General features: G+C 36.1%; 1 protein-coding gene across 8 annotated transcripts in view; it reads right to left on the reverse strand.

The window, feature by feature from the left end:
• The window catches only part of PAN3 (poly(A) specific ribonuclease subunit PAN3), an 81,573-nt gene that overhangs the window by 43,307 nt on the left and 11,756 nt on the right, over positions 1–26,510 (reverse strand). For 3 of the 8 annotated variants that reach the window (XM_074914832.1, XM_074914848.1, XM_074914822.1), the window contains exons 3-7: positions 24,690–24,811; positions 14,567–14,633; positions 12,815–12,885; positions 10,599–10,661; positions 1,483–1,644 (exon numbers count right to left, since the gene is read on the reverse strand). In XM_074914832.1, coding sequence (XP_074770933.1) covers positions 1,483–1,644; positions 10,599–10,661; positions 12,815–12,885; positions 14,567–14,633; positions 24,690–24,811 — 485 coding nt within the window. The remainder of the gene's footprint in view (positions 1–1,482; positions 1,645–10,598; positions 10,662–12,814; positions 12,886–14,566; positions 14,634–24,689; positions 24,812–26,510) is intronic. The other 5 variants (XM_074914866.1, XM_074914840.1, XM_074914885.1 and 2 more) reach the window with 3 other exon arrangements.

The following is a 26,510-nucleotide window of genomic DNA, read 5'->3' on the forward strand; positions in this document are numbered from 1 at the left end:
ATCCGAAGCTATCACCACTAACCTCAGAAAGCTAGGGGACCTTGAGCTTCCCTCTGCCACACTTTCAACACAACTTTGGAGGGCATAGGTACTAAGACAACATTTGCTCCTGGCCAGAAGCTCTAAGTTTCAGGCTACTGGGTCTTTAGCCTCCAGAAACATTTTTTCTGCTCTAAGTAGAGCAGGACAACAACAAACCTTGTTGCATCACTCAAGAGCTGAGAAAACAATGGAGGACATGAGTACAAACAGGGCTTTTGCTGCCCTTTAATGTCCATGTGAAATTCGAAGACCTATTTTCTAATTCTCTCTTCTTAGAACAATTGTCTACTAATTACAGTTTACAGTCCCACTAGATACACACAATAAATTCAACCTGTCAATCTTCTCTCCCTTGAGAAAAGTAGTGCTCCAACTGCTCCTCTACAACCTTACCTGTCCTCCTACCAATGCTTCCTTTATGCTTCACTTTTTCTCCACCAGTGGCTGTGCTGCTTTCCCCGCACCAAAAAAGCCAAGACAGACTTCAGCCCAAATGCCCCTACACAATGTAGCATCAGTTTGCCCATGCTGCCCATGACTCCCAGTTTGAGTAATACAAAGAGGTCCAAGCATTAAGTAATGCAAAACTAGTACTGGTATGGAAGGGCTCTCATATGAGCTTCATGTTGGCCCTTACATGGCAGAAATTTAGCAAACTAAAAGAAATTCTTAAGGTGCCACAAATTCTAGTTAGGTCTGTTGTTAATTTACCCATTTCACCCACTCAGAAAACATCAGAAAGAACATAATCCTCATAGAAAGACTACAATAATGATCTCTGAAAAATCAAAAGCACTAAAGAAGTGCAAAACAGTATTAGCAGCATGCTGCAATTCCCACCACTATAATATCCATCTAAACCCCATCTTAAGGGACATGGAGCAGATTCCTCCTAGACTAGAATTATCCGTCATTATCATCCCAAGGATAACTTGCTATTTCTGTACAGAGCTGCTCAAATCCAGCTGTATCTCTCCCCTCTTAAGAGGCTAAAGAAAATTCAGGAATAAAGTAAAGTAACAAAGTAACAAATAAGTTTCTGATCATGGTGGTACATCTTCAAATTCTGTAGTGATGGAATTTATTTGCACTGTGTCAATCATTTTAACAAAGATCACTAATTTTACCAGGAGAAACCTTCCTTACATGAAAATTGAAAGAAAAGGTTGTGTTGGCTTTAAGAATACATTTAATGATTACTTTTGCTGCTCCACCTCCACAGATTATAACATAATCAAGCAAAGTACATAGCACAGCAATGGGTGAAGAGAATAAAACATCTCCGAGTCACTCTCCTGGAGGGCTACTATGCCTACATTGTGAAATAAGTATTTGATCTGATCTCAACCCATATTTGGAGTAACTGCTTCTAACATTTTCCAAAATTCAAAATAAAACATCCAAAACACTGCAAAAGTGACTAGTAAAAAATAATTTTACCTGTAAATTGTTTTCTGTGACTCTGTTCCACCAAACCATATTGATGGGTACTCCTGTTTTACACCTGTCAGCCAGACAGCCGATAGGGTTCTTTGATTTTCTTGCTTTTGATCCCACCGGAGCTATCCTTTCATCCAGCATCCCCAGTCGATACTTCCTGGGCTATGAAAAAGAAGGAGAGAAACCAGGCCACTCCTAACAACCCTCATCTAAAACTACACTAAAATAGGTATTATGCTGTGGTTATGATTTCTGGATTGGTGGAATAGGAAACAATTTGCAAGTAAAATTTATCTGAGACTGTTTCCTTTCAATCCTGACTATGTGGTTATAATGAACAATACTTAAAACAAACAAACAAACAAACAACTTCAGGCACTGCTAATTATTTGTAAGCAAAACTCTCCATCACAAGTCAGCTGCTAAACTGGAGAATTCTGTAAAAATGAATTGTTTAAAAAAAAATTAATCTGTATTTCTCAAATACCTTCAATCACATCATAATAATGAACACTTCCCTTGAGATTTCTATCAAACAAGAAATTAACAGTGGCTTTTGTATGCCTTTTTATATTCAAATTTGTCAAGACTCATCTCCTTAAGACTTGCTTTTAAAAATCAGAAAGAACTGAATAGCCGATTGCAGCAGAACTCAATGAGAAAAACATTTCTGCTCAGGTTAATATTCAAAAGACTAACTAGAGCTACTGTCTTAACTGAAAACAGACAAGAATTACCATAAAAAATGCACTGGAACCTGACTTAAAATTGGGAAAATAAAATGTGCTTGAGGAAGTGAACATGCAGGAGGTACTTGCACTTCAATAGGAGTGACTTTTCTATCACATTGGCAATGATGTCTACAAATGAAACTATAAATCACGATATGAACATTAAATTAAAAAAGCACTGTAAAAACAAAAATCTGTTAAAGACTTTCAAATAGGTAAAAGTACAGAAGTTCTCCAGATTTCTCTATGCTTTCAATCCTATGTGTACCTGCCTAGACAGTAAATACCACCAAAAGAAATATCTCAGCATCTATGCGTACTTAGACTAGGACTTTTTATAACGATTATATCAACAGGTGGACGAAATTGTAGGGATTGGTCTGTTTTGATTCTGCTGTGTGGGTTTTTTTTAATGTGGAAATAAAATTAACATCATCTGGATATAGATCACTAATATTCAAAGCTCAACTTACCTTCATTCAGATATCTACTTCATCTGGCACCTTAGAAATCTTAGCAACATATACCTTAATACACAAACTAAAAATTGTTCCTCCAGAAACAAGGCAAGAATCTAATTGGAGAATAATCCCCACTCACATAAACAATTTGTAAAACACAGGACAAAACTACCACAAAATGACTGCAAAACCAAAACTTAAACAGATTCACTACTCTACTTCCCTGAAAACTTTTAGGCTGAAAGCTTTGGAAAGAATTAAAACTGAGTAGAGTCAATATTACCTCATTTGCCTAAGAACACCCCCAAACAAAAAAAAGCCCACCAAACCACAAAAAAAACCCAACAACAAAAAGCCCCCAAGAATACCAACACTGACTATGAATTTCAAAGGCAGTAAACTCCATGAAGATCAAATTAGCCAACTTCAATAACAATAAGCAGGACTGAATTTTGGCATAACCATTAGAAATTTGGTAAACTGTGTGATGGGTAACACAAAGATCTCCTATACTTCAAATGCAAACCTGATCATGGTAAATCTAATACTGGTTGTTTATTGGGAGAATCACTCAACTATTGGGCAACTTACCAATTCAACTCAACTATTGGGCAATTTAGTAATTCAGAAGGACTACTACTAATACCACAAACTGCAAAGTTGTAAGGTCTGAGAAGGCAGACATACAAATAGTATTGGATTTAGGGCAGAGTTTGAATGCAGTATGTGTTTTCCTTAGCCTGGCTACTGGAAATAATAACATAATGAAGAGCAACAATTCCCCTGGCAGGTTCCCCATCTCTCTCCATGTTCTACCAAGTGCAGGGGCACAATTTGCCTCAGACTACAAACATGTTTCTATTCATAAAGGGTTCTTTTAATCCTCCATAATAAAAGGTGTTCTATAAATATTTTGAAAAGAACCACCAAAACAAAAGAGGAAGTGAGTCAACCTGAAGGGAGGCTATTTCTGTTATAATGGTATTCAGATTCCAGGCAACAAAATAAAACTGTATTTTAGGTTTTATGTAGGACGATACAGGAGGGGGGGAACAATGGTCAATTCTATGCCATAAACCAACATAGAGACAATATGAATTTATATATCAATAGTTCTTTGCCTACTAGTATGAAAAAACTAAATGAAAAAGTGGGTGAAACCAAATTAAATTTATACTTTCATTATCTACTATAAAACTTCAACAGGACATTACTAGGCCAGGATTTCATTGTTCAGACAGATAGTAGAAGATGGAATATACAGTATTATTTGGAAATAAATTTTGGTCTATTTGCACCAAAATCATTCTAAATTACACTTGTTTTCAATGAGCAAAATGACATCTGATTCAGAAATCAGGAGACAAGAAAACGCAGAAAAAAGTGTCTGCCATGAGAAAAGATTCAGTCAAAAGAAAAGACCAAATAGATTGAGCAGTCTGAATAAACTGATCAATTTTGCTACATCCCTGCCCTCTACACAGAACAACAAATAAAGGAACAGAGACAGAATAGTGCATCTTGAAACATGCAAGAATCCATCAACCACTGATCATTTCTGAACTAACGTATCTACATAAAGCAGAAGCATGACAATCTGGGCAAATACATTTCTTAGCATGGGGACAACTTCTCTTGGATGATTACAAAAGCAATTGCATTTTTGCCTTCCCTAAAGTCTTTTTGATGTATAAAAAAACCTCCTGTTCAGTCATACAGATTAAGTGATAGTTCAACAACCTTTTTTGTAAGGGGGGAAGGCAGCTAAAGCATTTAAATACTTTGTAATCCTTTAGCAAGTATTTCTCAAACTAGGTTGCAACTCCCAATACAGTTACAAGTTCCAAATGTGAAAGGTCAAAAACATCACTATCATCCTTCAATGGAAAAATAAGGTTAAACTACAATAATTAAAATGAAATTTAAGAGAAAGAAAAAAAACCCAAATTATTACAAAGCATGACTGGAAGAGTTCAGTTCCTCTGGGGCAAAGAAGTGTGAAGCAGTAGTAATTACCGGCTGAAAATGTTTACATGAGGCAGGGAACAGCTAACTACCTTTAATTGCTAGCAACAGCTTGGCTCCCCAGGGTAAGAAGGGTAAGCATTTTCAACCATATCTAATAATTATAACCCTTGCCCTGTAGAACCAAGCTGCTGCCAGCAATTAATGATAGGAAGCTATTGGTTGGCATGATTAGGGGGAAGGTGTTGTATTAGGAAAGATAAACCCTCAAAGTCTGAGAAACATCATGTTTGAACAAAAGAAATCCATTCGAAAACCACAAAGGTCCTTCCTGAGTAGCATCTTCAAGACATCAGAACACTAGTACAGATGAGTAACTTAATTAGCCCACACTAGAAAATATTCCTCAAGTCATCATAATTACTTGCTTCCCGTTCATTCAACAATAAGTTTGGGAACATGTTTAGCAAGTCTATTTTCTTCCTACTACTTGTTCTAACAGTGTCTTTGCCCCTAGTTCCTCCTGTTTCATGGACAGTGGGCAAAGCCACACTTCCCTTTCTAATTCAGGGTTGGACATGCCATTGGTGTAAGATGTTACAAAACTATCCCAGACAAATAAATCTAAACAAGAGAAGGTTTATGAAGATTCAAACTGCAAAGACTCCTCCTGTCTAATAACTTCCATATAATATTCAAGTCTGGATAAGCTGACAAATCAAACTATACAATTCCAAAGTTTTCTTCCACTGAAGATCTGAAATTGGATTTTTTTCAGGATCAGTCATGTCCCAAATTACATTCTGTTCCTTAAAATGCACTTACCTCTGGTGGATTTTGAATTTTAGATTTACAAAACATTTTCTGTACCAAAAACCACACAATTAAGTCTGGCATACAAAAACATGAACAGACTATGTTTTAAAGTATTGTGAATAATCTGAGCTATGGTAATTCTGACTATGTGCATATACTACTGAAGCAAATGGAAGTGATCTTAAGCCTTCCCCATCAGAGGCTAAACTAAGCAGTACTACCTTAAATTACCATAGCTAAAAGGTATCACAGTAGCATTATCTAGGGCTCATCTGTTGTACAGTGAGTTGATGGTATCTGCATGTACAAACAGATAAAAATAAATATTAAGGTGTCAGACAGAAAAGATCAGATATATAGTATCATATTTTCCTTGTACTACTTAAAACAAAATTAAGCAACATACACAATTTTAAGTTTCAACATTGTCTTGTTTTGTAAGACTTCAGTTTTTTAACAGTAGTGGCAAAGAGATGATTAGAAAAAGAGTTTAAATGCTTAGCTAGGTTGCTAGTCTACTGAAAAAGAACCAACTTTTGTTGTGTTGTATCTTGAAAAGGTTAACTACAAGCCATTGGTATCACTATTGCTGTTTTCACCCAACACTCATAACCAATTAGCTGGAATAAGACAGTACTTGAAACACTCGGTTATGGATATGAACTTCAGCAAGTTATTGAAGAAAAACACAACAGTCCAGGCAGAATCCCTATACAGACACAATCAGCTATGCATCATCTTAATTGTGATTAAACGGCATAACTAGATTTAGTAATAAATTCTATGAGGTGTTACACCTAAACATTAAGTACAGTCACCGAAGTATCCTAACAGAGGATAAGGTGGTAATACAAAAAAGAGAAATTATCTTGTTACTTTCTTAGCTTTGTGGCCAACAGAGCTACAAAAAACCTTCATGTGGTTTGGATTTGTTGCTAACCAAGATACTCTCTCCTATTCCTCTTTCCTTACAACCTCTTACTGGTAGAGATGCAGACAATATTTGTTTTCTGTACCTCAACTTCTAAAGATTAGAACCAATTTTTACTTTGATATCAACTAAAAATGGAACAGGAGCCTGGACAATAGGTTAAAAATAATTGTGTGTTTGGTTGGTTGGTTGGTGTTTATCGTTGAGTGGTGGGGTTTTTAATGAAAAAAAGGAACAGTATGCTTATATTTAGAATGCTTATAATTTTAAACTTTATAACATTGTACATTGAGATTACATGCACTTTAAGACTAGCCACCCTTCCAGCCAGATCCCTTTTCTTAAAAAAAAAAAAAATCATCATGAAACCCTGGGTTTGGCTGGGGACAAAACTCACTAGTTGAAAAGTATCATACAGAGACAAACAAAAAAGATTCTTCTACTCAATGAAAACTAAAGCATGCAATTTGGCATGGAAATATGTCTTATTCCAAAACAATGTATTTTATCACTGCCAAAACAACATTATTGGTTCAATCAAATTTTAGAGTAAAAGCTGCAACAGATCAGGCATTATGTTATGCATTTTAAACCACAGCTAAGGAAAACTTGTCAGTTGTACACACTAAAAAGTGTATTTCATGAGTATATATATGCTGAAGACATGAAAATCTCAATGAGTTCAGAAGGAGCTAAGGAAAACCGACATATCTTTAAATCAAATCTTTTCTCACCAATTTTGCAGCCTAGATAGGTAGGATGAGGTATGAATTACCACAACAGCTAAAACCTAGCATGGATGTAGTTATACTGACAAAGTTATTTACTCAAAAACTAATACCAGCACTGAATTGAAATAAGCTGGTGGAAAAGCAGTCTTTTTCCACCATCATTAGAGCAGATAGTTCTGTGTAGTGAATACTTGCCAGAGTACCACCACCCAAGACATACTTTCCAAACTCCATTGTTAAAGGAGCACCCAGTAAGCAAACTACAGGTTTTTTAATGTTTAAAGGTCTCTTCTAAAAGAACAAAAGTTTTTATACTACTTATAAAAACAGTGGAAAAATGATGCACAGTTAAGAACCAAAAATATAGGTAAAAGAGGACTAAAGACTGATGCAGCTCTCACTCTGGTATTTACTAAGCATATGACTTCTCAAAACCAGGGTATTTTCTAGCTGCTTTAAATATTTATATAATGTCTTCAACAAATGTGTGGGCAAGTTTAAAAAAAATCTTTCAATTATTTTACTGCAAATCATTCTTAAAGGCTGCATACACCTTAGCACAGAAATAAGCAAATAAAGGTTGTAAATATAAGCACATCTTGCACATTAAAGTTACATTTGCAGTTAACTGCTTCAGCTTATAAACTGCACCTGACAAAGTCTAGGTGGCTAACTGGAAAGTTATGCTTTAAAATTGGGGAGTAAGGATTGCATTTAAAGTTTTAGATGTCTGTAAGTCATAACATACATGTGACCTGCTTAGACAGAAAACCAAAACAAGCAAAGGTCTTTTTAATACAATTCTAAGGTAAGTGCTGTGCTATGCTGTCATCTTATTCTGCTCTTTTCCTTCAAATACACAATAGGATGAGGTTACAAAAATATGACAACTCCCCATCAATGTAAAAATGTTACATATTTCTAAAAGGAAGTTCTTTAATAATTTGATTTCTTACATAACACAATGATCACTAATCTATACACAAAAATGAATGTGAATAATCATTCTCTCATGTCACACTGAGAAATGAAAAACATCATACTATGTAGTGATTGCTAAGACAGCAAGAGTACACAACCAAGGAACAATTCCAATAGCTAACTATTCCAAAGAAAAACGTGCAACAGGTTAGATGATATCATACCCTTAAAACACATTTTAGTCTGAGGTAAACATCATATTACCTGCAAACATTTATAGTTTTCTCTAGCAGCATAGTGTGTCTTTCTATATTCCTGCAACAACTTTTTTTTTGCATCACTTATAAACTGTAATGTTTTATGACTGCAGTAGCAGTGTATAATCCCAGAAGGAAAATTTCAGGTTTGCAATACAAATTTAGCTCAGGTACATTATGAAGTCTGTGTAGCCATAATTCTGCAGTTTACAGCACAGTAACATGATGTGGTGTTTGGTGACGACCCCTCAACTTTCAGAGCATGATTCATGTCTGTGAGATGGTATTCAGGAGGATATGAAACATGAAACAATTGTCTTGGCACATTTTCATTAAAGGTAAATACAGCAAGACCAAACAGGGCACACACAGCTTTTCAATGAACACCACTAAGCAATATAAAGATAGGTATCAGAGGTGTCAAGATAGAGTTGGAGATGGAACCTGCAGAGAAATATAGCTTCCCAACAGGTAACAACACTAGATGGAGGACAGGACACTCAAAAATAAACTAGCAATAGTTTAGGTCTTAAGAATTTGGTTTCCACAGGACACAAAATTAGCTTTATTCTTTTCTTTAACACGAGAGGGGGGAAACTCTTCTGGTACTCATTAAAAAGCTTGCATTTATGCAGATGAGGCTTACAGGCAGTCTTTTGATTCAAAATAATTTTCTCTGCACATTTATTACTGCTGATCAAAGTATATGAATTAAAAAGTCTGCTGTCCAGTCTAACCTGCTGTAGATGTCCATAGAGCACTAAACAGCAGCACCCTGTTCTGAGTGAACTTCAGTCCAGATAATCTCTCCCACACTTTCCATTCTAATCTAGTTTAGAGTCCTTTGGTTCTGGCTTTTACTCACCTAAATGAAAGGAGTTCTAAACAACATACATACAAAACAGTATTAAAACGGTATTGAAAGTTGTTCATTACAGCAGTTGGTTCATTCCTTGCAGACCGTGGACTAGTGGTTATTACCTTAATGGCCCTCTTCTACACGTGACTGAACAATTAAAAAATGAAATGGAAATATACCAGTGTTAGGAACTTTTCAGAAGAGTTCACTTTTCATGAGGATTGAAGGTATGAAAAAAACAAGTAAAATGTAAAAGCAAGGCTTTTTACTACCCTGTAAAGCTGACCAGTGACAAGTAAGGAAACACTTTCACCTGGATTGGTGGCAACAGTCTCAGAACAAATTTAAACAAAAATTTCAGCATATATTTTATTTTTAGTGCATTAAGCTGTCATTCCCTTGGAACAGATTCTGATCAGTTATGTTGCACATATTTTTATGAAGTGTTTACCAGAACCACCAAAATGAATGCAAGTTTTCCAGTTAGATCATTTCAGGGTTTAGAGAAGAACTTTTTTGTAGATAATGGCTAAAGCCAATTTAGAAAAAACACCCAAGAAGTTCAAGTTCAGAATGCCACTGTATTTTTAACAAGCATAGCATGTGTTTGAAGAAAAAATAAGTGTGACATCATTATTCTCAGGAAAGAGGGTTAGTCTATTACTAACTCTAGCTTTTGTTCCATGCTTCACAAATCCTATTTGTGCATTGTAGGTTAATACTTACCTGAAAATCTCTTATAGGATATTCACTTTAAGGTTGCTTGTCTTACTGCATGTGGAGTTACAACAACCGGACAGTAAATCCAGAAGGTTTTACAGTTGACAGAACCTCCACCAAGGCTCCATCTACAGAAATACTTAGCTCCTTTGATTTCATTTTAAGTATCCTATAAAAATGTCTTTAAATAGTAATCTTAGCTTTCCTGAAATCTAAAATTGAAATGCAGTTTAATAATTTCTGAACAGAGAAAACAACCTCAAGAATGTTCATAAAAATTCAAAGACTATGTATACTTTTTAAATAAAAAGCAGAACATCTTTAAACATCAAAATAATCATAAGCAACTTAAGTAGCCCAGTCACAATAACTATCTTCAAAAAAGCTGTCTAATTAAAAAGCAAGGATATTCATAATTACAATTATCAAGTCTTATCTTTAATATTTTATTGATATCAAAAATTTATGTCCATATGGCTTGCCCATTGTTAAAGGGCTGCCAGGATAACATGATCAGCAGTATTCAGGGACAATAAAGACTAATAAACTTAACTTCCTTGCTTACTACACCTACATATTACATGCTTTTACAGAAACTATTCAAGTTTTTACATAAAACAAACATGCAGTCTTTACACAGTTGCAAATAACTTAACAGTTCTAAATAATTAAAATATCATAATTCTAATTTTTAAAGAAAAGTGATTGCTCTTTATTCACTTACCAAGACTGTATTATATCTGTCCTCCAAGTCAGTGATAAACGAAGGAAATGCTGGTTTTGCCAGCTAGTTCAGAACAAACAAAACCTTAGCCCTGGGCTCTTAGCAAGAAAATGGAAAGGTTTTTCTTTTTTTAAATAGTAGATGTTGTAAACACCTACAGTTGAGCTAGTCACCAAGGCTCCCTTTAGAGTCAGTGAACAGATGCACACACTCCTAGAAGGCTATCTATCTTGTCTTACAGCAGGCGTCAAGCGCTGGCCTGATAAATCACATTGCTCAAGCTCTAAGTAAACCCCAGTAACTGGGATGGGAGGAAATCACGTAAGTTTTTTAATACCTGGCACTCAAGAATTTAGTGCCTTTGAGGAAACCACTTAATACAATTTGAATACTCTATTCAAAAAATACTAAGAAACTACATCCTTAACTACCTGCAATGTATCGTCTGGTAGTAAAAGTCAGTCACTGAAGTGCAATTAATTTCTCATCACTTCAGCCATCAATTTTTATCCACTTAAAGCAGACACTGACATCTAGTCTTTTCCAAAATACTCTTCTCAATGTGAGCTGAATATTCCTTTAAAGCTGCTCAGCTCTCTCTGCTGACTATAGAGGGAGCCTTGATGCCTAGATTTTAGACAGCTCAAGTAATATTAGATTAAAACTTCCCCTCTACTAGTATTATTTAACAACCTTTTATACAAACATACATTACAAAATATCAGTCATTACAAAAAATAAATTATTAATATGCAAAGCAAAACACAAATCTCTTTCAATTAATGCCAGCTACATTTGTAATAGTAATTGGAAAAAAATCCAAGTCAGTCAGTTTCAAAGATAAATCTTTCTCTTGATAATATTTTAGCGGCAAGTGGCTTAATTTGCTGATTTTTTTCTTGGGGAAAAAGATGATCAAGCCAGAAAAGACTCTACACTAGTATTTGAGCTTTACACTCAAACATTAATTGGTTTGTTTTCATTTTGTACTGTTCAATAAACTTTTAATTAATTTTTAGAGGCAGTGGTCACTCTGGCAATACTTCTGTACAATAGCTCATTTTCTTTGGTTAAGCACACATACACATACATACACCTATGCACACATGTGTATGTGTACACAGTTCTTGCAAACTCTGTTAAAAAGGAATGTATATTTTCATTCTTACTACGCTTGTTAAGCGGATAAACAACACATTTATAGTTGTTTACATCCAACTTCCAGTGCACCACACTGGCATTAAGGAAAAGGGCAATTCAGAGATTCCATGTAGTTTGGACACATTCTACAACAGCATTTCACATCAAGGAACATTAGTCCGATGGGCCAACTATGGTAATTATCTTTAAGCTTAATCTTCACCTGCAGGAATGATACAGAGTTCCCAACTGCCAGCACACAAATGAAGCTCTATAAAATGTCACATGCATGCTGATGTAGCTTGCTTTCAAGACAATGCATTATCAATTACAGGAAAGTTCAAGATCACGCGGACAATAAGAAAAGTAGTAAAACATGAAAGTCATCAGTAAAAGTAAAATTTGATAACTGGTCGGCACAAGATAATGTTTTTTGATAAGCCACAGTTCAAAAAATGAGAAGGAACTCTGGTGTGACCAAACTTCTGTCTCTTGTTCCAGCCACTGCATTTGTAAGTGTATAACTGGAAAACACCACAACCTGTGTTGGCACAGGTCAAAGGTGAAGACTCAGTCTAACCTTCAGCAAAAGAAAGATTTCTTAGTACAGATTAGAGCAGAAAAAGAATTCCCAATAATATCATAGAGTGCTTTTCAAAATAAATGTATTTCAAAGTGTAAAAATTACTTTCACATCAGGTACAAATAAATGGGGGAATGACTGTTTATGTATTCAGAACTTGTTGCCATGAAGGCTTGCAGGTGGCTTGTGTCTCAGTACAAAAAAAATTGTTTTCAAATTCAGTGGGCTATGTCCTAATTTTCATATTCAAAGCATTTTTATAAACTTCTGTTTACAAGTGCTTGGAATATTTCTTTATAGTAGAAGCAGTCTGATCCCATGTAGGAAAAATGAAGTAGTAAAATCTTATTTATATCAACAGCAAAACATAAAATTAAATCTAGTAATATTAGAAAAATTATCCTTATTTCACCTAGCATTTCAAGTTATGCCAGATCTTTTTCCCTGTCAACTCACATACAAATATACTACTTAAAATTTAGTTGTTGCCTACCTTCCTCCTTTGAGACACACTGAGGGCAGCAAAGTCATTAAACAAAGATGAATTTGGTGAAGTTAGTGGATCTGTAAAAAGAATGTAAAACAACACGTTATATATCTCTAATATTAAAAACAAATTTTACATTTTAACTTATTTCTGTACGGAAAAAATTCTTTTGATAAAACTATGTTTAGCAACCACACTGCTAAAAATGGCAGCATTTATTAGATTCAGTGCAAGTGCTCAATTGAAATGGTACTCATTAGCATAATTTAGTAAGTTTAATTGCTCTTGACACTATTTCATGTCCATCTAACATTTCAAAGCCTTCAAATCTCCAGTTACCTGAAATTAGTAATCTTCTGTATAACATAGCCTTACAAATAATGATGTGGATCTTACGCGTCCTGTCACTGTTCTGCACAAATTTAAATCAGAACTAGGAGTAGCAAAAGTCTGCATTCTGTTAGTAGCTTTTTATTGCTTTTTCTTTGTCCCTGTGTATTCTTCCCAGAGTTGAAGCACCAAAAACTGAACAACCACAGCTGTAACTTAAAACTCCAAACTGCATGGGTAGAGCTGTCAAATCAGCAGATGACTGCCAGCTGTAAACACTTTCTTCAACATTAATCAATACTCCTGAAAAGGGTAATTCTACAAGTGAACCACAGCTTGGTGGGGCAGAAAGAAGGGGGAAGAAAAGGACTTGAGACACAACAGAATTTAAACTGGTTTCCAAAAGTCAGTCTGGTTTCTCTCCTTCGCATGCATCACCATCACTATCTGGCCTGTCACAGTCAAACTCCGACTGCATTTAAAACTGAAGATCTCCACTGCCTTGAATAGCTCAGTGGGACAAAAGAAGCAGAATTATCACAAAACCTACTGGAAAAAGGAGGAAGGAGAAAAGATAAAAAACCCTACAAATCCTGACTTTCAAGCAAGTTAATTTTATAGTAGTTACTATCATGCTTAAAAAATTATAACCCTAGTAAGTAGACTAGCTGCAGGGTCAGACATGCAAATAGACTTCTAGAACATCATTTACACGGCAATTTTCAGAGCAGAAATGTATTTTAAATGTATGCCCTTGCCATAAGGGAGTAATACCCTCTTCTTTAAAGAACTCAGTTTGACAGCTACAGCTGAAATAATCTGCAGTGATTCTGAGAAGCCCATTGCAGAAGTTCAATATACCCTCCAGAATAACTTAAAGAATATGTAGGCCTGCACTATAGAAATATTTTGTTCAGTTGAAAACCACATTGCCTATAGCAGGGAAAAAATTATAAGAGGTGAAGTACTGCCTACAGAACAAAACAATATCTTTTCCAAATAATGAGTTGAGATACAAGTTTTGTGAAACGTACACCCTAAATTTAAGAATAAAAACCTGTACATTCATTGCACACAATTATTCATTTGAAAAGCACAATAAAAAGGGATGCTATTGTGGGGCAAAATAAATGCTTAAGCTATCAGTTGATATCCAAACTAGCATTTCACTGGAAGTGACAAGACCAATAATGATTTTTTTTAGTTTTTCCCCACTGGAGCAAAAAGACGACTGAAAATTTAAGTTCAATAGCACTTCAGCTTTGTATTAAAAATAATCACACAATATACTACTGTTAAAAAAATAAAGTTTACTGCATCTCAAGTCAGAGGAGAAAAAACACACTCTCTTAAGCCTAAGTTTTGTGGAAGTGAATTTCTTAAATTTCCAAACATAATTCTAATACGCAATACTTTAAAAGTACGTACCATGGCCTGCATACTGCTTGGCACTGTCATTGAGAAGGCTAGGGGAGCTGCTGCTATTTGTCATCCTCTGAAAAAAAAGACAAAATTGTACATGTAAAACAAAGCTATAAAACAGTGAAGGCATTGAGGATGACATTCAGAAAGTTTTAAGAACAGGCTATGAAACCTGTGCTCATTCCCCGCTTAGTAAATACTCTAAGCAGACAGTGATTTGTAGCTGACAAACATTTATAGTAAAATAAAGCAGTTCACACGTGAGGTTGCTACTTGAGATTTCTAACTTGGAAGAATCTACCAAACCTATGGTTCTCTTCCTGTATGTTGTCAAAGTGTTAGATAAGACAATTACTTATCTCCTTTAAGCATTCTTTCATCTTGTACTCCTGGAACAACAACTCCCTTTATTATACGCTATTATAACATGAAACTTTTCCAATGAAAAATATGCAAATTAGTAGAGCATTTAATAGATTCTTTTTAAAAACAAAACCTTTGAGACCTTTCAGCAAAATCACGTGAATCTTGTAAGCCAGCAGGACATCTGAAATCCTCGCAACATTCCTCCTAGGCTCTACCTACTTCTCCTACATTCCTCTTGAGATATAGGCTAGCAATGAACGAGACTAAATGAGGCAGTGCTGCTCTGAGAGCTACCACTATTTTGATAGAGAAGTTTAGAAGTGTCTTCTCTTACTCCTGCTTATTATTTACTTTGACCAGTGTCCCAACAGGAAGAAAAAGTGTGAGAAGAAAAGCAAAGCAAAGTCAGGAAGTGTTCTCCACCACTGAGAGAGCTGACCGGTAATTTGTTAAAATATTCCCTGGCATGCTTTTGGCCCACATCAACAAGGAGTCTCCCAGCCAATTTCTAGGCGCTATTGAGTGGCGAAAAGGTTTGAAATCCCTTCAAATAGACAGTTTGCATGCAGCCTCTGCTTTACCAAGCGAGCGTACACCAGCACAAACAGGCCTTTTTGTGCCAGCTGGCCCTAAGCATCAAGGAAGGTTTCCAGGCATGTTTAATTTAGTAGTCTAGACACAGACTAAGACTCAAAACTCATTGGAGTCGCTCTTTACGCTTACATTTTTCCATGGCCAATCTCAATGTTGGTGGCAAAGGGCAAGAAGCTTACTACATTATACTTCAATGCCACTTCATCTAATTCTTGACCAGTAAGATCAATATTCTGGAGTAAATTTGGTAAGAACAGAGGAGAACCAACAGAAGCTGGTGTGTTATCCCATATGGTAGAACTGTAAACCTACTGCAAGTCAAGTTTCTCAACATTCGCAGCTTTCATACTATTACTGACTTCACCAGAAGCTGCAGCTTTTAATACTCATATCTAAAACAAATAGATTGTGTAAAGTAAGTTCTATGTGGAAAGCAAGTTGTAAATAAATAAATAAATAAATAATAGTCTACAGTAATGAGAAAAGTAACTTAGTAACTTGAATATCAAGATTTCATAAAATTTGGATACCTCAGCAGGTATCGTCAAACATTACCCTCGCAACAACATGCTCAATCCCTCAATGCTTTATTCCCCCATGCATTATTTCCATCACCTGTGCTCCTTTGCTACAGCAAGCGTTCTACAATCACTCAGGCTTCTCTGATACAACTCTTCATTCCATACAAGTACATAGTACTAGATGAAGCAGAACTATAGCACATGCAGATGTCCTAGAACAACGCATAATATCTGTACGTATGTAAATATTATGTAAACCTTCAGCTTTTTCAAGACCTAAATGAGGAAAGCCATTTGCTACACTCTCTTTCCTTATTTGATTTCAGGTGTCTCATGTTCCTAAATACAGTGAACTGACACAATGTACCTCTCACTAAAAGGTTAGCGATCAACAATTAATTCTTTACACAGAGGGGATGCCTCTAGTGAAACAAAGTTCACCTATTTCTACAAAACAAGATTAACACTTTGGGAGACCCATACTAAATTAACAATCTTGTGGAAGTTCAAGAATGTTCCTCCTCTGTCCACTATCATCAAAGTAAGAATAAGAATACATCAAAATAAATAATTTCTGGATTATAGTAGCTTAACTATTCATATGTCATATTATTTCCATTACTTAGTCAGGAAGGGAAGTTAAATAGTTTTTCACAAATATTTGAAAAACAACCCTATAATCTATCCTTTCTTTTTCCACACTGATCCTTATAAAAGAAAGTGCTTTAGAAAGAAATTTCTTAAAGGGCACCTTTCAGTTTTGCACAAAATTGGTCCAGGTGTAGACGAAAATAGTGTAAATGTCTATTGATAACACTCAGATTTTCATAACAATTTTAATTCAAAAGGTCTGTCAGAACAGGAATAAATATGGTATCAATATCTGGGTTGGTACCAAAGACGGTTAAGCATATGGATTAAACCTGGAACCAAGCACTTTTATACCAATATTCTAGTACAGGAGCTAACATTCAATCAACAGACTTGCAATGTGAATAGGTGGCTGCAATGATGAAAATAGTGCTGATATGATCACTAAAAACATATAGTGCGTGCAAGGCAGATTGCAACAGAACACTTTGTTCAGGATTCTGAAAGCAGTGTAAACAAAGCCTATGAACATCAATTGTGCTTTTATAAAATCAAGTCTCATTCAAGGTGCAAACATGTTTTACATGAACCAAGATTCTGAAAAACCAAAGCTTCTCTCACCAATCATGGACAGCTCTTGCTTTAACAACTGCTTGTAAGCTGTACCTCGAATAAAGTTAAAAACCTTCACTTTACTACTCTCATGATTTTTTCATTTTGCTCACTTCTACTACATATGCACAAGCTTCTTACCTTAATATTATTCACAGAAGACCTGCATGAAATCAGTAAAGGATTTTTAAACTGTTTTAATACTAAAATTGCTACCACACCCAAAAGCATTTTGTCTTAATGTAGGTTATTCCTGTATCTGAATTCTGAATTCTATCAAGTCCACCTGAAAATATCTTTAAATAAAAAACAAAAGAAAACCCGAGTACTATATGTTATTGTATATGTTTTCCAGAAGGCAGTTTTGATTTTAAATGATGCTTCTCTTCTAATGGTGCTGAACTATTTCTGTATGAAAAATATTCAATTTCAAGAAGAATGCAATCACAAAAACCTCAAACCCAAAGGATGAAAGCTCCAGAAAGGTAAGAGCAACCATTAACAGGAGAAGAAAATGAACTATTCATTCCTATTAAGCCTGCCAGGCAAGGCAAGCATGCACATATGAGAGCTTCAGACTTGTTTAGCACATCATGACTTTCACCATGTGGAAGTTTATATGTAAAGACAACTTTCCCATAATCAAGCACCACACCAATGTCACTCAGTTCCACATAAACTCATTTGCTTTGCCTGCCTATTGCTATGATTTATTGAGGTTCTTTAAGCACTAGTTAAAATTCAACTAGGCTGACCGGCATACATCCTGCCCCTCTCCCTTTAAAGGGATTAAGAAGTTGTTTCTGTTCACATCTTAAAAGAAAGCTGCTGCAGAACAAAACTGTCACATTCACCCCTGTCCAAGGATTTAACCTGAGGCTTCAGCTTAAAGTTCTTCCACTGTTGAACTTTCCACTAGTAACAAAATACACGCTCTTTAATTTCACAGAAAAATTGAGAAATAAAGTTTTTTCAGAATACTGTGTTAACTCCTGAATATTCAAGAAATTAAGTTACAGGATGGGAATATACTCGTTCAGAAGTTTTTACTCTTCCTTCGAGCACCAGGATTAATCAAAGTAACTCATCTCCACTTAGAAAAAGACAGTGTGAAAAGATGCTGTGTCAAAAATGAAACTTTTGTCAAAGTGAATCATTATCTTACCTAAACATAAGGGAGCCTATTGCACACTAACATTTCCTATTCAGAACCACTGCAACTTAAGGCCTTTTTTAAAAGTATTATTTTCACACAGACTTTAAGGCAACACTGATAGCAGATCACCAGCAGCACTGTAAAAATCATTTACATATTAGGTTCATATTTTAATAATAGTTTTGAGGATTAGATATTTCTCACAGACTCACAGAGAGGTTGTGGTAGGACGAGACTTCTGGAAGCCAACTGGTCCAGCCCTCCTGCTTGAGCAGGGCCACCTACAGCTGGTTGCCTAGGACCATGTCCAGACAGCTTTTGAGTATCTCCAAGGATGGAGACTCCTCCACTTCCCTGGGCAACCTGTGCCAGAGCTAACACTCACAGTGAAAAAGTATTTCCTGGAGGTCAGATGGAACCTCCTGTGTTTTAGTTTGTGCCCATTATCTCTGGTCCTATCACTGGGCACCCCTGAACAGAACCTGACTCCACATTCTTTGCAGCCTCCCTTTCAGATATATGTGCATGGATGACACTCCCAGAGCCTTCTCCCGGTCAAACAGTCCCAGCTCTCAGCCTTTTCTCACAGGAGAGATGCTCCAGTCCCCTCATCATCTTTGTGGTCCTTCACTGGACTCTCTTCAATATGTCCATGTCTCTCATGTACTGAGAAGCCCAACACTCCCGTGTGACTTCACCAGTGCTGAGCAGAAGGAAAGGATCATCTCGATTTCTTAGCAGTGCTTTACTTAATGCAGCCCAGGATGCCATTCATCTTTTCAATACCTCCTTGGTGCAGTATGCTAGGAAGAGAAGTGTTACAAGAAATATTCCTATCTTCTAAGGTTATACACTACTTTGCCTTCACCCTTCAATGTTCAGCAGAGAAACACAAAATTATAGCCACACTTAAGTTTGCTTTGCTTTCATCTCCCTGCACTAAAGTAGATAGTTACAAAATTCTCATCAAGATATAGGATGAATATAGCTTTGTTGTACACAATTAGATCTAATTTTACATCGCTTATGGTACAAGACATATCTTAAGTGAGAATTTTTGCTTTCTTCTCCACCATTTCTCTTCCCCAAAATACCTAAAAGATGGCATTTGTTCCCTCTGTCTCCGTATTCCCCACCATAACCCTGAAAAATATGTACTTTCCTCAGGGTCATTCCTGTGCTAAGTGTGTTATCTCAAAATATTTTGTAGTATGTAACAAGCTATTATTTTCATCTTATTACTGCTCTACTGGAACTGTATTTTAGAATATTACTTTGTAATTTTTAGAATAAAGTTAATTACTCTATAAAAGAAGTGATCCTGGTGTTGTCAGATTCTGTGACCTTTTGCTTTCCTTTCTAAACAATCCAAAACTTGTCTTCAACAGTTAGCATATTTGGCACCATCTACAGCATGTCCCACTCACAACTGTTTGAACTAAAGCAACTGGATTTCTTCAGAAAGCATTATGCAAACAACTGCATAATTTTATATTTAAAATAGCACGAGTGTAGTTCCACTCAGTCTCAACAGTCAAAAATTGAAGACATTTACTAGCTTCTGTGCTATAAGGAAAGTTTTATTACTTGACTCTTGGCAGATGCAGCAATGGGAACAAAGGTCTTTGTGTTTGTTCAGCTGCAAGACTTTGAAGTGAGCATGGTCTCTACTTCTCAGGCTTTTCAAGAATGCTTAGCATACCCATTAGCATGGTAAACGCAAGCAAGACCAATTCTTCTCCATTGCTTGGCTTTGCCAACATTAACACTGAAGACTGTTACCTCCTTTTTTATTTTGATCAGGGTGATGCATTGAAAAGTTGCGATTCCTACTTTCTACATAACCTACCTCTACATAAACCTCATCCCATCAAAATAAGGAAAACTGGATTTCTAGTAAGCAACATGCACCTTCTACTGTTCTACTACTGCTCTTACAACCAAATTGCTCAATTCTAATATGACACTAAAAGCTTTAACATCAAAATACTCCTCTGCCTCATCCTGCTATAATAGCCTTTTAATATCTTAGCATAATACTACTAAAGCTCCTTTCTGCACCACCTGTGTCTTTGATCAAGCCACTGCCACAAGTCAAGGAGCAGCACTAATGCCAGAGGAACACAACTAGTTAGCCAAGTGGAACACAGAGCTACTGAGCAAACAGCCAAGCATCAGAGGCATCCCAGCCAGCCAGCTCCAGCCTCCTCACTGCTGGAAAGCCAAAAGCAATGAGCTGCTTCTTTAACCACACCTCTAACTGTATCTTGGCAGCTGCTTCTATGCCAAAAAGAAAAAGAACAGCTTCAAGGACAGCATGCAGCCTGTGGGCCATGTGTTGAGCAGGCCTGCTCTGTTAGTAGTCAGAGAAGAGAAAACAGAAAATACACACTTTGATAAGATGGAATCCAATACTGCTAATTTAGTATTTAAAAGCACATGCAGGTTCAGGGAAGAAAAGACACATGAAACAAAATTGTATTATGGGAAAATACAAACCAATGAGAACAGGAGATTATTAATCAATAGGAAACTAGTTAGCAACAACAGAAGAGGCCAACGGGGGGCAATAAAAGGTTGGCTAACAGCAAAGTCCTTTGAGATGGGATGAGCAAAAGGATGAGGCAAAGAGATTATTTTTCAGAAAGGAAGAAAAAAAAAGAATTAAAGCCATAGCTACTTCATACCTCTTCTGAATTGTACCACAGATTTTTACTCTTTTCCACTGCAAAGTCAGCACTGCCATTAACTGCATCTTCACCACTAATCTAACCTCAATGAGATGTTCTAGATCTCATAAAATATTCCTCAACACATAAAAATGAAATCTCAGAGCCAGAAGCATCTGTTCTGCAGAAATGCTGACCACTAGTCACCTACATTACTTATGATCAAAGCAGCACATCCCCTCTGCAATTCATCATGATGCAATTCACCTTTACTTTCCTTCCTTTCACTGCTTAACACCATAACACAGGTTATGCACTGCACACAAAAGCATGACAATTGCCGAACTTGGATATAGCTTTGCTCGAGGCAATTTGGCTCTTTTACATATGCATTATGATAACCCAAATATACACAATCACATACTCTTTATAACAAGCCTCAGTTTTACTTGCTGCACGTGGCAAATACATTCTGGAGATTAATTAGGAATAGTCAAGACAACACATCCATGGAATCCCTGATGGTTACGTTGGAAGGCATCTAGGGACTAAAGTATGGACTGCATAAAGATTATCTCATGGTAAAAGAAAACAAGCATTACCCAGAAGAGACTAACTTTGTTAGATTGAGGCCAGTTAAGCAACTTAGAACAAGCTTTCTACAGGTGGTCATGAGCTCCATTCCTCACCTTCCAGCTGTACAGGCTAGGTTCAAAAACTCTGGGGTCGCTAATTTGCCAGCACTGTTGGTTTTTTTTTTTCGTTTAATTGCCATCCTTTTTCTTCCCATGTCTCTATAAAATGCAGACTAATTTCTTCTTTCATAAGGAAAGTATTCCACAAAGTTGGATGCAGTAACTGTAACCTGCACAGGAAAGCACACTGCCAACTAACAGTCTTCATGAGAAGGATGTGAACAGCATGCAAAAGTAAGGCATGGAACTGTACAACGAACACTTAATCGACTATCAAATCGATGCTCATTACACAGGCACCACACATCTTGTGTCCTGAATAAGTCACACTTATAATTTTCCCACTGAAAAAATTAGACAATGTTATGAGGTATACATCTCAATATATAACCTCAAGGCTGCACTGGCAACTAAACTTAATATTTCTTAAGATCAAGCAGTATCTTACTAGTGTTTTTCTAGCAGTGTGTTTATTTGCATGCTTGTGCGATTGCCCTGGTTTAAAAAACAAGCTGAAAAAGGTTCCTTATATTGCATCACTGATGCATACATTTGTGAACTGCACAGATCCACCAGAAATGACTAAGTAACTCACAGATGGAACTGATGTTTTCATCTGCAAAGCAAAACTGAGAGCTAATAAGGTATTTAACAGAAGACTTCTGATGTTTTATCAATAGCAGAACACTAAATTTTCAGTGCCTTTAGTTTGATTCAAGGATCTGAAGAGAAATAGGCACATGGATTTGTTCTCTCCACCCTACTTTGTCCCAGCTTTTCATTATGCCAACTTGTTTCTTTGTCCCAATTTCTGTGTATTTCCAGTCCCCATTTTGTGAGTGTCCCACCAGCATCTTCTCTCAGTTTCAGTCCCTTTGCTCAGCCTTTCCTAGTTCCTTATTCACTTATCTTCAGCTCAGTTTCTCTAAGCCCATAACATGTCTCTCTTCCCTTACACACCCTTCTGCTCCAGTTAACACAGATGCAGCTCTTTTTAATTACATACAGATCCACTTTTATGCTGCTTCAGTCTGAGGTGGAAGAAAAGGAAAGAGGGAAACGAAGCAGATCAGTATTCCTGCTTGGAGTTCAAGCAAGGCCTACATTAGGCCAAAGCTGTAACTGCAAGAATGTATTCAAGCTGGAACATGCCAACGCAGACTACATCTTTGGGGAATTATCTAACATCTAGGAAGTCTCCAGTGGGTCTATACAAACCAGTTTTGCAAAGGTTTAATCAAGTGACAAAATCTGGGCAAATTTTCAGAGAGCAAAAGGTATATCCTTCACACAAACACCAATCTACCAACTTTAAAGTCTCTGTTCCAAACTATAAAATATTAGTATTATTTAAAGTAAAAGTCACTAAGATTTTTCCCTCACCTTGTTCTCCAAAGGGCTGAATGACCTGGAAAAACGCATTCCAATTGGCTAAACTTTGTTAGTATGGACTTAATTTAGAAGCTGACACAATCAAAACAGACAGTGTTACCAGCTTCACCTATGCAAACAAGAACTCTAAATCGCATGATTCAAAGGAAAACAAACTCAATATAAGAATACCTTTTAAACCATGGTTTAATGTCTGTAATCACTTTCTCAATACTGATGAAATCCTTCAAAATAACTTCCTTTAGCCTCCAATGAGTAAAAGGCACATGAATATCTTCTCTTTTCTCAGAGAAACAAAATTCCTTGACTGTAATCTCACAGGCATTAGTATATAAAAATTCTGTGTTCATTCATGTTAGATGCATGCTTAGTCTTTCTAGAATAAACAGTTATAATTTAAATTTGTGTTTAGAAAGACACCAGTGCTGCTGTAGAATGCAGTTTAAGGATACAAAACAATGATTTTGCGCTAAAAGGATAAAATCATATGATCTCAGTGATAACCAAAATTTGTAACTTCCAGCTTCAGTAGTACACTCTGGGATCAGAGGATAAAATTTTTCTTTTTAAATCATACATCATTGTCAATGATAAACATTTCCATAGTTTTGCAATTCTGTTGAATTAGAAAATCCAGCCTTCTTGAAAACATGCAGTAAAAAGAGAAAAGAAAAAAGGGAACACACCTAATTATTTCCCACCTTTTGCTGAGTTATTTTTCAATCCATAATACAGCCACAACTGAGATCAAAGTAAGCTCATAAGGAGAGTTTCCTTGATATAAAAGAAGAGAGTTGTTGTCAGGACTCAGTGCGAACTGTTTGACTTGCACTCTCTTTCATTTTCCAGAAACTGGTTTGTTAAACCTTTGAGTACAGGGAAGACCATCTTCTTTTCAACTTTTAAAAAGCATAACAGTTTGAGGGTGTTATAGTACTTCATGTGTTAATTCAATAGATATTCATTTAGGATTTAAATATGACAACCTTTTGGTGTAAATTTTTTATAACACTACCTACACAATAAATTCCACCTCATGGGAGTTCCTATGCTGACATCTGCAGAACACTGTAAAAACAAAACATTTCAAAATATTTAAATGTGAATTCAACATAACTGAATGCCACCAGAGACTAAGTTTACAAATTCTGAAACTTTTGCCTAGTAATTTACAGGTTTGACAGTTCACATTTTGCTACAGTGACTTCTGATCTTTGAAATATTTCAAAATCTATTTTTTATACATTTAGTAAAAGTCTATCAAAATAAGCTATGAGCATAAAAAGAAATCTAAGAACACATGGTAAAACCCAACACACCAGCTCAGGTAAGTGTCAATAAAAACAGGTTAATTTTAAAGCAATTATATTGTTTCATTTCCCTTTGCAAGATTTAATTGAGTATATACTGTGTATGTCCTACAAGATGACATGTTACAGAAGGCCTCATTTTTCCTGCCTCTTGTATAGTTTTCCCTTCTTTGTGTAAGGCCAGCCAGAATTAAAAAAACACTACACAATCCACTGCTATTACCTGCATCATGGGATACTTTGTTTCAGCGGGACTTCCAAATCCATTTACGCCAATGAAGCTGGTGCTAAAGTAGGAATCTGTGAGACTAGCATCAGCTAATCCACCGCCATCTATTCCAGGAACTAAAAGAAAAAAGAAAAATGTTTCAGAAACAATTTCATTTACCATGTGTTTATTTGCTAATATCTATTTTTGGCAGGAGGAGAATAGGAAAAGGTAGGTAATACTGTATTTCAAACCTATCTTCTCAGGGAAACAACTAAAAACATATCAGTGAACAGAATGAAAAAGAAACTTTATGAAAGAGGTTGCTAAACAACTGCATATGCATCATGAAATTATAGCACAGATGCAGAGAGACAGAAAATTGAAAAGCTTTGACAAAGACAATGAGGAGAAAGAACTTTAGAAGAAAGAACAACAAGGAAAGTAATGATATCAGAAAGAAAATAAATCAATTTTTAAAATGAGAAGGCAAGCTTATTAAAAAAAAAAAAGCCCTATATTCTTGCATAACTATCTTGGAAATATATCTGTCTGGGTGAGTTTTTAACTGGATGTACTGGTTCTTTTAAAGGGTAACACAGAAAATGTACGTTTAAAAATATCTCAAGTCCTTTCAAACAAATCACAGATATTTTACAAGCTTCCTTAAGAGCATAAGACTATTTTCATTATCTCATACTATCTCATAAGTGGCAACAGTTTCATGAAATGTGGCCAAAATAATCTTCTAGACTGAAAGCAAGTGTGAAGATGTAAGAAGAAATTAATCCCTGTCTAGAAATAAGGGCCTTGACATACAAGTACAGCATTTTAACCACAAATAAATGAATTCAATACTATGAAACTACAAAGAACAATAAAACTCACTCATAATTAACACAAAACATTCCAGCAGGCATTACTTTGATTTAAAAAAAAGTTTACAATGATATACAAGCTGCAGTTCAAATTAAGCTTCCGCAAAAACACTCACAGCAAATTATAAAGACACTAATCAGTATGGCCAGGCCACTGCAAACCAACAGGCATGAGTAATCAGTAGCTCCAAGGTAGGAAGGCACACATCCAACTCTAAAGAACATCCTGTACCAAACTATCCAACTTGAACTTCTGGGAGAACTCACAGCCAGCCAGTGACACCCGGAAACAACTTCCTGATCCTAATCCTCAAAGGAAATAAAATGCAACTCTGCAGCAGAGCTAAAGGAATGCAGATTATAACCACTCAAATTTCATCAGAATGGGAATTTTCCCTCCAAAGACTACATAACCTGGTAAGCCATTTCCATGCTGTAGGCACAGGAAACAGCAAAAGAAGTACAGCCAGATGAAATCATAGGAAGGGCTGAAAGAGAAAAATGACTAGCAGCATCCATACAACAAGACAGATGGAAACACTGCCCAGCTGCACTCCCTGAGACCAGAGCTGTATGAACTAGCAGACTAGGGGTAACACCAACAGCACCTCAAATGGAAAGCTATATGTGAGAAAGATCAAGTAAACGGAATACCTCAGTGGCAATACATATCACCTTTGCAAGAGAAAAGGATTCTTAAAAGCATTGCTGTCAAATCTCGAACATTTTCTGTATACTCTGCAGGTTTGAGGGAGACACCTAAGGAACTTTAAAGATGCTAATTACTAATGAATTGCAACATGAGTTTTTCTTTAAAAGTTTTAAAAGATAGCTAAGAGAATAGGAAAATAAAACTCCATCCACTATCCATGCCCTAGATCCTCCTTCATATTTGCAAAGGAGCAGCCACATAGAAACTTCAGAAGTCCTCTTGCTATAGCCCTAAAAAAGAAAAAGC

Source organism: Athene noctua, chromosome 1, assembly GCF_965140245.1.
Source record: "Athene noctua chromosome 1, bAthNoc1.hap1.1, whole genome shotgun sequence".
Lineage (NCBI taxonomy): Eukaryota > Metazoa > Chordata > Aves > Strigiformes > Strigidae > Athene > Athene noctua.